The 13,935-nt window shown below is 44.2% G+C and overlaps 1 protein-coding gene across 1 annotated transcript; it reads right to left on the bottom strand.

Moving 5' to 3' along the window:
• Positions 1-8,449: 8,449 nt before the first annotated feature.
• On the bottom strand, positions 8,450-13,680 carry LOC139347419 (breast cancer metastasis-suppressor 1-like protein-A). Its single transcript, XM_070987011.1, has 10 exons — positions 13,402-13,680; positions 13,070-13,160; positions 12,586-12,713; positions 12,314-12,393; positions 12,059-12,155; positions 11,591-11,680; positions 11,384-11,448; positions 11,250-11,289; positions 10,840-10,969; positions 8,450-10,269 (listed from the first exon to the last, which is right to left on the bottom strand). Exons 1-10 carry the CDS (start codon positions 13,535-13,537, stop codon positions 10,152-10,154), a joined length of 975 nt encoding a protein of 324 aa, XP_070843112.1. The 5' UTR covers positions 13,538-13,680; the 3' UTR covers positions 8,450-10,151.
• Between the last annotated feature and the right edge of the window lie 255 nt (positions 13,681-13,935).

The raw sequence follows: 13,935 nt of genomic DNA, 5'->3' as shown, positions 1-13,935 counted from the left end.
ACTCTCACCATGAATGACACATCTGTCAGGGAGCTAACAGAGCTGTTACCAGCCATCCTCTCCACACATCCAAGTGACAGGAAGATTATCATTCACGTTGGATCTTTTGAAATTCTGCAAAGGAAAACTGGCTCTGAAAAAAGACTTTTGCATGCTGCTGGGGAAACTGAGCGACTGTCAGTCAAAACATGCATTTATATCAGGCCCCACTGCAACCTTGGGGAAAGGAATCAAATCTTTCAGGATACTCCTTGCCCTGACCTCATGGCTGACAGCAGCATGTGTCACCCATGGGATAAAGTTTATTGACAATTTCCATATTGTTTGGAATTGCAAAGTCTGCTTCAAGCCTGATGGGATACATCCAGACATTACTGGCTGCAGACTGCTCAGCACCGCGCTGCGAGATGCACTTGCTACATGCTGTATCAAAACAAGAGAGCACAGATTAGTACCATGGTCAGCCTGCACAGGCAGAAAGCCTCACCCAATCCTTAATGGAGATCAGAATATTCATATCAACAAAAGGAATGACAGCAAAGCCATGGAGCTTGAGAATTTAGTGGACAGCTTTGAACTTACACAACATGTAAATGAAGCCAGTCATCAGCATGGTAACATTCTGGGCTTGGTAATAATAACAACAACAGGGTTAAACGCTGACATCCATCCATCCATTTTCTATACCGCCTATCCCTTTCGGGGTTGCGGGGGGAGCCTATCCCAGCTTCAACGGGTGAGAGGCGGGGTACACCCGGTCGCCAGCCGATTGCAGGGCAACATGCAAAGACAGACAACCATTCACACTCACACCTAGGGGCAGTTTAGAGTCACCAATCAACCTAATGAGCATGTTTTTGGTCTGTGGGAGGAAGCCGGAGTATCCGGGGAGAACCCACGCATGCACGGGAAGAACATGCAAACTTCACACAGAAAGGATCGAACTGGCAACCATCTTGCTGTGAGGCACGTGCACTACCTGCTTGCGCCACCGTGCCGCCTAAACACTGACAATGTTTGAATATTAGAATTACCAATTTCTGGCCTGTTTTTTGATGCCAACCTAATCTTAACAAAGACGAAAAGGGAATTCTAGGTGAAAAAGTTGGTGATTGAGGTGTGGCAAATGTGAAAATGTTAAAATTTTAAAGTAAAGGCTTCATCTGTAAACGTAACATGTACTCAGGGACTGGGATTCAGGAGTGAAAGAGGGTGTAAGTGGGAAAAAACCTGCTCCATTGAGAAAGTGATTTAACATTAAAGAGTTGCAAGGAGGGAGCACAACAACGAGAAAGGAGACAGAGATTGTACTTTAAAATGTGGGGTCATCCCATGATGGCTTTGCTTCCCTCTCTGCACTCAGCCCCACAGCAGTTTCACCTTTTAAACACTCCCTTCAGTAAAAAGGAATTAAGGATGCTTCAGCTCCTTTCAAAGCTGAGCCTCCCATGAGCCTAAAACATCATTCTCGTGCTTTTTGTGGAAGATTCCTTGAAAGACGAATGCAATTAACAACATGTGCTGGTGCAGCAACATGAACAGTAGATTTAAATCATAGTCAACTTTTAACAATCACTGAGTGAGAGTCAAATAATGACAAATAAATGATCAAAATATCTGTCATTTGGGGAAAAAACAGCAGGAAGCGTCGACAAGCTGCCAACACAGTGGCTGCACAGCAATCACTGGCAGTAACATGTAAATAAAACCCAATGTTTATACTTTTTAAGCCTACACTCGATTCAGCTAATTTAGCTTGTTTGTATCCGGTTTCATGTGGTAATGAGCTACACCAAATAGGTAAGACAGCAAAAATAACTAACTGTTTAAACATCAACATCACATGAACAACTATTTCTGGGCTGGGACCAGTGACTGCCAAGCAACCCGTCGGGACTGAAGTGAGATATAAGGTACCAAATTGTATTGTATTCTTTGTGCTAAGCCAAGCTAACCAGCTGCAGATAAATCTAATATTTAACAGGCAGATGTGAGAGTGGTATTGATCAAAAAGCAAATAAGCACTTTTTCCAAGATCCAACTATTGAAGTACCTGCGTTACTAGCATAAAGAAGCATATTATCAGCATACATTGATAAATGGTGATCTGTATTACAAAAAATGATGGTATACACTGAACGATGCTGACGGATGCTGAAGGAGAGGGTGAATAATAGCAATGAAAGGGGCACTTCTGTTGAGTTACCCTAGATACTGGAAATATCGCCTGTGTTGATCACTGCCAAGGGATTCACGTGCAAGACTTTCATCGTACTGATGAACTGTCACGACCCAGACCCCCTGCTGGCAAAAGGACGACATCTTTATCCTCGAGTCTAGACCGATGAACACAGTGATTCTGTGTTATTCTTTGCAAACATGGCTGACTGCGCACGGCACGTCTACACCTCTTAAAGGCATACAGTGTATGACATAACTTCACATGAAGTTTGCACAATGTGAAAAGACACCTGAAGGGATGTTAGATTCAGTAAATGTATTTATGAATGAGAAGCAGAGAGAGAAAGAAGTGCATTAAGTGATATCATTGTGACCCATCAAAGTAAAGTGTTGGGTAAAAGCACCCCGAGGCGGCAACCTTTCCCGTCTTTCGACATGGTTCGTTTCAGATGCTGCTTGTGTCCCCTCCCCCCTTTAACTTGCGTTCCAGTGATCTTTGCTGTCAATTAAAAGCTCTAAGTGAGCTTATGCATGTATGCTCCTCACAGAGAAAGCATGCCATTATAATGAGTGGTACTCTTGATTATCGCCACCTAGAACATTTGTCTTTCTACACTGTAAGTGCAAAGCTAATTAGCACTTTGCAGTGGTGTCTACATGGGTGCACACATCTTTACATACTTATATTACACATAAAAGGAATGTTTGTGTTAACGCTAATTTATGTATATGAAAATAGGTAGTGGAGAGTGTATATGTGTTCATGTGTTTGTCCACCCACCCACACACACACACACACACACACACACACACACACACACACACACACACACACACACACACTCAAAAGCCAAGCACGTCACTGAACAGTGAACCACCCGGGCCTGATAAGAAGCAGAGAACCATCTCATTAAGGCTGACCTATCTCCAGCCTCCCCCTTTCCTTTTTTCTGTATCCAAATGGTAGAAAAACAACAAGCTTTGGAACTTGTCAAAGGGCGCCACTTAAGGTTTTTTTTCATGCTTGAAAATGAGTAGAGCAGGGAATTCCTCAGAGGAAATATTTTCACAAACCCTAAAGATGAAACAGAGTACCTGTCTGTGCGATGTGCTCTGTCAGCATCCTGTCAACAGCACACAGCCAATTAGGACTACAGCCAAATGGCTGCGTGAGCTTTCTGTTTCTCACACCACTGATTCTGCGTCCTGCACAAACATACACAGCCTGACATGCACATACATATGCACATGCAGTAAACATGGCCAGCACGCACTCGAGTGTATGTTCAAGTGAAGCATGTATAAATGCTCCTGTGTTTATACACACATACATGCACACACATTTTTATACAAACATATATATTTTTATAAACAAACACGACCAACATCCCAAAAGAATGGAAACATGCATCTAATCTAAATTTTGATGCAGGAGAATCACCCTGACTACCAAGTCTCTGCGGTCTCTTATCCCTTTCACTGATGCCAGTTGGCCATTTGACTACATTTCCATATTGAGCCTGCACTGAGCACTTGAGGCTGAGCCTGCAAGAGGCGGTTAAGTTGTGTGTTTATCTGTTTGGGGAGATGATGCTGAACTTGATACCCTCTCTATGTAAAATCATAGCTCCAGTGCTGCCACTGGCTAGGGAGCTCATCCAGACACACAAATACAAACAGAGAAGGACATAAACACACATTCTTTCTTATGTGCATGCACACAGGCGTAGACACACACACTGCCCATCTGCCTCTGCCATGCTACAGTGGATGCCAGTGCTACTTTGCATATCAGACCTGACATAATGAGGAGATACTGTATGGTGTCCGAGGACAGTGGGTGTGGAGGTGGAAGGTGATACTGCCACCTCGTCTGGTCAGCTAAATAAACCTGACACATGCAGGCTCGCCTGCCTGTTGGAGCTCCTCAGGTTCAAGCTATCAAGTCAAAATGACCTGTAACGCCAGAAATAAAGCACAGCTCTAATAGAAGATAGGAATGAACTCTAAAGGGAGGTAGAGATGATCATATTCAAGTTTTAGGAAAAAGCAAAGGTCAGTGTTTAAGAGTTCAAGTACCACAGCATAATCCAGGTTGTCCAAATGTCATCAATATCTGCTGTCCAGTTATAAGCTTATTGGAAGGAATACACATCAGATCTCTCATGAGGGTCTCTAACAGCTTGACCACTTGTCATCATGGATCCCTGCATTTAAAACTTGCATTAAGGCAAGTAGCACTCACCAAGTGCCAAATTAGCTACTTGGGGAAAGTGCAAAAAGTCCAAACGTTCACTGAGCAGTAATTTAGCAAGGTTGAATGGTACACCTCGCCTTTCTGTGCTGCAGGCGTTGCTGTGGACCTAACAAGAGGTCAAAGACACTGGTAGAGTCTTCTGTAAAGAAAGGACATAGGGAGACCTGGTTGACAGCAACTCACATGGCCATTCACAGGTCATGCAAACCAGTACAACATCCATAGGTAAAACCTGATGAGAAAGCAGGCCCTCAACCTGAATGCTAACATACAGATGTCCTCCACAGATGTTCCACTGAGGAGGCTGCTGTTGGGGTCCTTGCCGATTGTACACAGACAGCCAAGGAGGTCCTTCCAGGATACTTTCACACAGCCAATAGGTGAGCCAAAGTGCATATTATGCCAAAGCTCACACGGGGCATAGATGATGGAATTTTTCATTTCTCCGTCCCCTGGGTTGAGAATAAAAAGCCCCGAAACTGAGCCACCCTGCAACTTTTGGCTAAAAGGAAAAAGTTTGTCTGACGGTAGCGCCTCTCAAGTTCCCTTGACGAAGCACGCAGTTTGGGTGGTACGAAAGGGCGCACAACTTATTCACTCTCTTAGCTGGTGTAAGAACATGCAGCAATGCTGTCTTGGTGGATAACAGCTTGAGAGGACCCTGCTCAATGGGAATATACTGGCAATTTCTACTGAGGGGCAGAGGTGTGTACCACAGGATGTGCCCGCCTCAGTCGAACTCCGTAGAGGGCGGTTAAAAATAAACTCTCTCCAAACCCCACATGACAAGAAGAGATCACTGATGCATACACCTTAATAGCAGAATGTGACAGACACGAATGAGAGAACAGAACAGACTGGGCAGCTCTCGGGGTCCACTCCCTTTACTCACACCACTTCTGAAAGCCCAGGCATTTGCCTTGTAAACAGAAATGGCAGACTGCATTCTGGGATTATTCTCCATCACTGCTGCAGTCAATCCAAGATGCAACCTGTCCATCTCAGGATCCAAGCCCTGAGAGGCTGCCCCCAAATTAAGCACTGTGCCAGTCATACCATTCGCCTGTGACAACAATCCCCTCTATTGGGGATTTTACTGTAGCTTGCATTAGCATTGATACCTCATCATGGCGATTGTCCTGGCTCTGAGGATCTTTTGGTCACCAAAAAGTCTGTCAGGACAGAGCTGGGCACCCTGGAAACGTCACTATCCCATTGTCATAGGGACTTATGTCCTGCCAGATCTGAGGTACTCCAACAGTAGTTTGGAATGTGACAGAAGCTACAACTGTCATTTTGGCCTTTCATCTAAGCAGCTGTTTCTGTTGTTCGAGATACCAAAACTTGCCAAGTTGTCAACTGCAGTTGTTAATTTGATCACAATGAAGATATTGTTCCATACTGTTCCATGTCCTTCCTTCTCCTTGCAGAAGTCTTAGTCGTCGAACCGCAGGGCACAAGTGAGAGGTCATGGCTATGTCGCAGATGCCAAGACATTTGCAATGCACCACTGAGTGGATGGATGCCATGGTACAGCACATCGGTCTTCACGTCGGTTGGTAGTCAATGTATGATGCTGGGAGACGAATATCTAGGAATAGCATCTGGTAGATACTGAATGTTTGTGCTGTACATAAGGTTGCAATGGTAACAGTGTGTGAAGTGTTTTGCAACTAGTGATGCCTGGTGACCTTTTGGTAACCTAGACTTCTGCTAAACTCTCAATCACAAGTGCCATCTTAAGTTCACTAATGCACCCATTTCCCAGAACATCATGAACGTCGTTCTATAAGAGTAATTTCATTGTGGGGAAAATACACTTTTCTGGGGCATAGTGACATGCACATGAAAGAAATGAGGAACTAAATTTCAAAATGTATAGGAATTGTGTTTGGTGGGGTTGTGTCCTCACTACTTTTGGCCCACTTGAAGCCACTCTGAAACCATTTTCAGTCAGCCAACTCACATGGAATAGATTATTATGTAAATGCAGAATGTGTGCAGTGTTCATGTTTAGAATCTAGGCCATAACCTATGTATATACAAGATGTTACAGACACATTAGGCTGCATGAAAACTAACTTTCACGAGAAAGTCTATCTTTAAAGAAGCAGTAACTTCATGCAAGAAGTCAGTACAGAGAGTACAAAAGGAGGAAACGGCTTTAGCCTGAGTGCTGATGTGAATTCTAGGCCACTGCCACTGACACACCTAGAGAGGTGATACCAGGCTCATTTAGATCACAGGGTGCAGGCTGCAGCACCGTCCACTTGAATCCACCTCATTCTCGTCTCTCCCTTTGTCTGTTCTGATGACGAGTAGCTTTCCTCATCCCTTTGATGTTAACTTACAGATGTATGCATTTAACATTCTCTTATACAATCAGCATCAAAGGTACACGCCCACGCACAAGCCTGGCACACAGCAACATGCATGCATGCACAAAGAGATTCACATACAGTCTCCCCTCTCTTGAGAATGCATAGCATTGCACACACACAAACATCACACAGAGGGGAAGGGATATAAAGAATTTAGCACAGTGTGACACTTTCACGGTCTAATTAGCCCCAGTGTTGCAGTAAACACGTCCCAATGACCCTCCAGTTCTGGTTACTCATTAAGTATAGATGGAGCTGAAGATGGCCAGAAACTCAGGGACAAGTATCCAGATTCAACCAGAATCATCATTAAACAGAAACCAAACGAGGAAATCCTTTCCTTTGCTGTTACATGTGCGTCTGGGAATGTTGGGAAGGGTACAGCACGTTAAGCCCATTTCTGACCATAGCAATACAAACACAAGGGTGCATGTGCACAGGAGTGTGTGAAGCAGATTCCAGGAAAGCTCTAAAGAGATGCTGCATGGCATGTAAAGATATAGACAGCCCTGTTGCTTGCTCGCTGCTGCTGCCTTTGACGCCGTGATGGGGATTTTCCTCTTTCTCTCTCTCTCTCCCTCTCTCTGTTGCGGTAGCAGACGTGGCCAGCGAGCTGTGATCAAACTGTGCCTTCATCCCTCCTCTCTCTCTCCCTCTCTCATCAGCTGGAGGGTTTCAGCAGCAGGGTGCCCCAGATTCACAGACCACCTCCCTCCTCCCAACTAGTTAAGAGGCTGCTTCCTCTCCACGGTGAAGCACTGCTGACACCCTCTGGCCAGGGGAGGGTAGTGCAGCAGTGAAGTGCAGGGAGGGCCGAGTTGGTGGTTTGATCTGAGGGATTTTGATATGTTTGCTTTCATAAACTTAGTTTTGTTGGCAGAGGGTGACCTTGTAGTAAATTAAAGCACAGAATATTCATTTCAAACACCAGTTTTTCATAAAGCTCTAGCTCAATGGGAAATGTAACAAATTAGCCTTTCAACTGATTCCTTTGAGTTTCTGGCTACATTGCCGCACCTGATCAATATTCCCAATAGATCAATCAAAGGTTGCCGTGCTTCTGCACGGGGGGAGGCAAAGAAAGCATATATCCTGAATCAATAGCAGTATGTGGTGTTAATCTAGTGAGTGTTCCTCTGGCAGAAATAAGTGACTGAAAGGTTGAACAGCACAGCAGACCAAAGAGCCATTATCAGATGGGACTAGCTCAGCATGTTTCCCCCAAATAAGCCACTCTTTTTTTTTTTTGTCACAGAGGAGTGAAGCCAGGGTTCAGCGAACCTCAGGGGTGACTTTGGGTTGAGCACTGTCAGGGACTTTCTCCCTTTGTACATTGGAGTATTATATAAGATTGTATCTGGGCTTTTTTGTGCATGCTGGGCAGGGTATTTAAGTTCAATGCAAAGCTCTGGTATTTCTGTTTTATCCAAAGCTCTTAAGTCCAAAAAAATGAAATTAGTTTGACAGAAGCTGAGCAGTGCAAGTTGCTGCTGTAATCATCTAAATGCACAGACACAGAGACAGGCTAGAAATGCAGGCAGAAAGTCTTTTGAAGTACAAACAGGACTCCAGTTAAGATTCTCTTGTCTCTTTGAATATAAAGGATGAATAATTGTTCATGCGCAGGTTTGACTCTCTTCAAATGATACAAACAAAATCTTTAATCAGCTGTACATGCATTGGCACAATGTCACATTTTCTTTCTTTTTTTTACCTCTTAAGTGGAAAAGGAACCATAATTCATAAAAAGGTAAAAAAGAAGCAGAAATGAAAAGCAAAACTTCCAACAAACTATCAAAAGTTGTCCTCCATGAACGCCACATCAGGCGTCACAGACACTTTATGTTTATGTTACAATACAATTGGCAGGTAATACTTTGAAATATGTATGCAATGTTCTAAATATAAAGCACCATAAATACGACACAAAGCGAGAGCCCCTCCGTCGAATCGAGCATCATTTACAAAAACACAGAGGGTCTGATTGGACGGATTGTACGCACAAAAATCCCTTAACAATGCTCTCCCATTGGACTGTTAATACGTCTATATTGAGGAATATTTTTCTGACAGCGAGCAGCAAGACAAAGGGGAAGAGGGAAAGAGAAGTGACGGTTGAGAGGGAGAAGTACAGATAAGAAGAGAGGATGAGGAAGAGGAGATACTTCAGATTTTTTAGAGGTGTAACATTTACACTGCAGGACTTAATAACCAATCCTTTCTGTTATTCTAGTCATAAAACACACAATGGGCTGGATAAAGACAAAAAACTGAAAAAACGGCACTATGAATTACGAATTTGAGGCAATGTACACATGGATCCTGCCTTCAGTGTTGAGTTCTAGGCATTATCAGACGCATGGCAAGGAGATGGAGGGAAGAATCACAGTGAAATAAACACAAAACACACAGTCACCTCTATATACAGGGCCCCTCGATTACTGTCGGCTGAAAACTCAGCTTATGTTTTGCTCAGTGAACGGGGCTGGCCTTAGTTTGAACTTAAAATACAGCGCTGGGAAAATTACATGAAAACATCAAGAGATCATTTAGTACAGTGGCTCCCTAAGTGGGTTTCAACAAAACCCCGGGGTGTCCTCAAAGAATAGTTTCATCTCATTACATTCACAATATAATCATTTACTCAAAATTGATTAATCGTTCCCCGTCTCCATATTGACACTTGTGCAACTTTTTTTTTACTCAATCAAACATGAACTGGGGATCTTAATAGACTTACTAGGCTCTGTGGAGCGTGGCCGGAGAGGTAAACCAAACACACGGCTCACAGCATCCTCACCTGAATCAGGGTTTCTCACTCACTCGTTCACTGACCCGCTCCAGTCCTCTTGGTGCTAACACAGTACAGAGTAAGGCTTCACTGCATTGATATTTAAAGTTCAGGACTTTTTTTTTCATCAGCGTAGGCATTATCTTGTCTCAAAAAGGCACGCGACTCAGCTCCGCGGTTCACAGTCCACCACCGCTCTGGTTCTTCGCCCTTCGTTTTTTTTGTTTTTTAAGTTTGTTTTTTCTTTTAGCAGCACTTTGCATTGATCTCCGTTCCAGAGAAAATGACACTTTGTGACCTTGTCAATAATATCAACATACATACATATTTACAGAGAAGATCGTCTCCTTAGACTCGAGGAGGGTTTGATATCTGTTAAGACAGTTTCTTTTTTTCTTACTTACACACAGAGGAAGTGAATTGAGGCGTGTTTGTGTGAGTTGAGACTGTACATATGGCAAGAATGTCGGATGATACCAAACAGAAAGAGAGAAGAAGACACAGCAGAGATGATGGTCTTTGCCTGTATGAGTGCATGTTTTTACGAGTGCTTGATAGTGTATTTGCCTTTCTGCAGCTGGGAGATGTACAGCTTTGACTTGGTGCCATCCAGCCGTTTGAACCACACCTCATCGTTGTTGACAGTGGTGATGATGGCGCTGCGTGACACAAACACACGACAATGTTAGCACGCAGTCAGTTCCCGCAGTTCCTCACAAACACCGCAGAGTTGTATACTCTATTCTGGCTACATTTTAATGTCCACAGACTTTCAGTAGGTATGCTGTACGGCTGTCCAGATGCACGTATTTCATCTGCACTCATTCATAGCAGCAGCATGTTGCATTGTGTGATCAGTGTAAAACAATGGAGTGGAGGGTGCTGTGCTGTGACATCAGTGCATACCTTCTATTCACTGAGCATCCTGTCCCGACAGCACGCCGAGCAGGACGCACAAAGAGCTGAACGTGAATCATTCAGCCTGATACTCTCATTGTCTGTCTTTGTTTAAGCCATCCATGATCATTTCCATTACAAATAAAGACACCATGTGACCACTGCATCTCGGCCGCACAGACTCACACGATGAGTCAGAAACGCAAACACTTGCAGATGAGTACACGCATCATTTAGCACTGTAACTCACACAGGCTACAACCAAAATCATCACTCTCTCATTATTACAAAGAGCGCTTTAACTCTGCTCCCACACACACGCACACACACACCTAGTCGGGTACTCGTCCTTCCTGTTGATGCAGATGGCCTGTCCCCTGCAGTACCATTGGTTGTCATAGAAAAGTCGACCGTCCTCGGAGCGCGCCACATGGTGATGTCTGTCAGGCTTGACTACAGGAACTGGAGGAGAGAGTTAGAAAGAAAAAGGGGGAGTGAGGAAGTCATGTCGGGTCGAGAAGAGAGCAAGCGAGGCAAGGAAAGCATAAACTTGAAGAAAAAAGAAAAGAGGACAGGGAGAGAGACAAAGACATATGAGGAGGCAACATCTGTCTCCTTTTCAACTATGAACTTGAGTACTCTGAGCTGAAAGGACTGACTCCGCCCGTCCTGTGTGACCGCGGGTCGATCGCTGCACTCAGCCAGATATTGACTGTAACCAAGGACAAGGAGAGACTCTTACCATCCACCTTCACCCTGTGCGGCCCCAGTGATGCCATCGCCTGTGGGGGTGGGAGGAAACAGACACAGCTGAAAAAGTCAAATCACAACACAGACACATTCACAGAGTGACTTCTTTCTCCGTCTCCAAAGTACCTTTCTTATTGCAGTCCAGTCTTCAAGAATATCTAGATCTTGCAGCATGTAAACAATATAGGGCCGTAACAGAGCCATTAAGGAAAGATATGCAGTGAAGAGGTGGGAAGCATCGTAACAGCACGTCACTGAAGAGCTGCTGCAAAATGTGGTGCAGAGGAATGATGGGAGGACAGAGACAGGGAGAGGACAAAGGGAAAAGGATATCAGAAACAACAACGGGCTTCTTCTTCTTGACAGGGCAGAATGGGTCTTTCTTCTTGTTTTTCCGCGAGTGCAATCCATCATTCCACAGCTCTGGCAAACAAAGAGGGCAGATTAGAGAGAGGAGCACACTTCCTTCTGTGTTATAGATTACGAGTGCAAACTTTGCATCTTGTCAGTTTTTTTATTTACTTGGTCTTCATTAGCACCGTTAATTGCACCCTGTATGTTAAAGGTCCAGTGTGCAGGATTTAGAGGGATCTATTGGCACAAATGGAATATAATATTGCTAATTATGTTTTCATTGCTGTACAATCACCTGAAACTAAGAACTGAATACTGTGGGTTTTGGAAATGTTTGTCAGACTTTAGGATGCCCCTGTAGGCCCATCCTTTGATGGATTTAACTGAAAAAACTGATACAGAACAATACTTTTAGAAACATTTGTTTGTTGCAGCCATAGCTGGTACCTGAGGTGATGTCAATACTGTGTCTGTCTTCCTCCAGTCTCCTTATCTTCTCCTCCAGCTCACTCTGCACAGTGTCAAACAGCAGCAACTTCTCACTCTGAGAGAGAGAAAAAAGGGAGCAAGACACACTGGTTGGAAAACTATCACTAAAGATCCTCCTCCAAAAGAGAATTTCTGCACCGTAAAGGCAGAAATCTATATGAACAAATTGTGGTTTGACACTGAAGACACTGAACTCATTTGTTGACCTCTCACCTCCCAGTGTTGGCAGGCAGCCTGGATCTCACACTCATATTTGTTCTTCACTGACTCCAAGCACAGCTCCCTGTAGATCCCTGTGACAAGCATTGAAACATTAAATCAATTTGAAGCAGTGGCTCGTAATGTATCCTCTGCTTTTGCCATAAAGAAGTTTATTCTATACACAAGAAGACACCCTAACTCTATCCTCACTGTCACAGGAGGCTGACGTGTTAAGTCTAAGTCAGTCACATGCACACAACATTAGTAGTATAACTCTGACCTACCAGCAACTTTGGTCCTGATCTGCATGTTCTCCTGCAGGTTGGCTAAAGGTTCCAGGTACTCTTGGGCACAGCCAGCCATCACCTCCTGCAGCTTGATGTCCACCTGGCTCAGACGCTCCTTGTACAACCTGAACAGCAAAAAAGGAAGTTGGCACATCTGTTCATAAGCTGAAAGTGGCAGCATTGCAGGGTCCCCAGAGAGTTTGGAGTATGAAGACAAGAGTCCAGCAGCAGAATAGAGCAGACGAGAGCAGGATGCTGTGACACATCTGCAGCAGGAGGCTGTTCATTTAACACGCCAGTGAGGCTGATGATGTGGCTCAAATTCATCAGCATATTATGAGGTTTCGAACAGGGTTTCACCTCTAAATGATGGCCAGTTTCATTTCAAAATTGCTGGCAGGAAAGACTGAATATGACCTGCAGCAGGTGAAGCTGTACGTGAAGCAGCAGGTGAAGCTGTACGTGAAGGCTATGAACTTACTGCTCCTTCAAGTCAGTGAACTGCTTCTCCAGGGTGGTCATCTCATCCAGGCACTCCATCCTCCTCCTCTCACAGTCCTCATCATCCATGTCTGTTCACATAAACACATGACTGGTTTGACATCAGCTCCATATCAACTGCTTTTCTTATCAACCACCATCGTCACCCTCATAGCATCTCCACCCGATACTGTTCCTTATACACACCATCCCTGGTCAAAATGTCCGCTAAATTTTAGCAGCAGGCACTTATTATGGTGCACTCATGTCTGACAGATAAGTATATTTGATTAATTTAGCTGTGGGTTGATATATAAGGCCTATTTTCCCTACCCGAGCTGTCTCCATCTTCAGACACGGACGAGCTAACGGTGTCCTCCTCGTCTGTACTGCTGCCGTCTTGCTCGGGAAAATCCACCTCCATTTCTTCGTGGTTACTTTCTTTCTTCTCTCGGGAGTGAACCGGCATTGCGTCTTCCAAATAAGCCGGCGTAAACGGAGAGGAAGGGCTGTTCGTTAATTTTAGCCCGAGTAAAGAGGCAAATGCTCCTCACACAGCTAACCGGTTAGCTAGCACGCATCTAGACAGCTGCTAATGCAAACATGGCCACCGGGAGCCAATCACACGGAGCTTTACTGAGTCCCTCCAATCAAATGTTGGTACAGGCAACCGAGCGCTACGGAGAGATTTTTGGGACTTGTAGTTCCTGTAACTTGTTCTAAACACCAACTACTTCTTGTATTTACAGGTGTATAATTAGATTGATATGTTTTTTGAGGTGTATGAAAAGTCAGTGGGAAATCGGAAGGCTTGAATTAAAAAAAGATAAATGTTTATGTTATACTTTGCACTTGTACTATGCACAT

The sequence above is a fragment of the Chaetodon trifascialis genome, chromosome 19 (genome assembly GCF_039877785.1).
Source record: "Chaetodon trifascialis isolate fChaTrf1 chromosome 19, fChaTrf1.hap1, whole genome shotgun sequence".
Taxonomy (NCBI): Eukaryota; Metazoa; Chordata; class Actinopteri; order Chaetodontiformes; family Chaetodontidae; genus Chaetodon; species Chaetodon trifascialis.
Note: the sequence above shows the minus strand (reverse complement) of the source record. Positions and strands in the feature narration are given on the sequence as shown.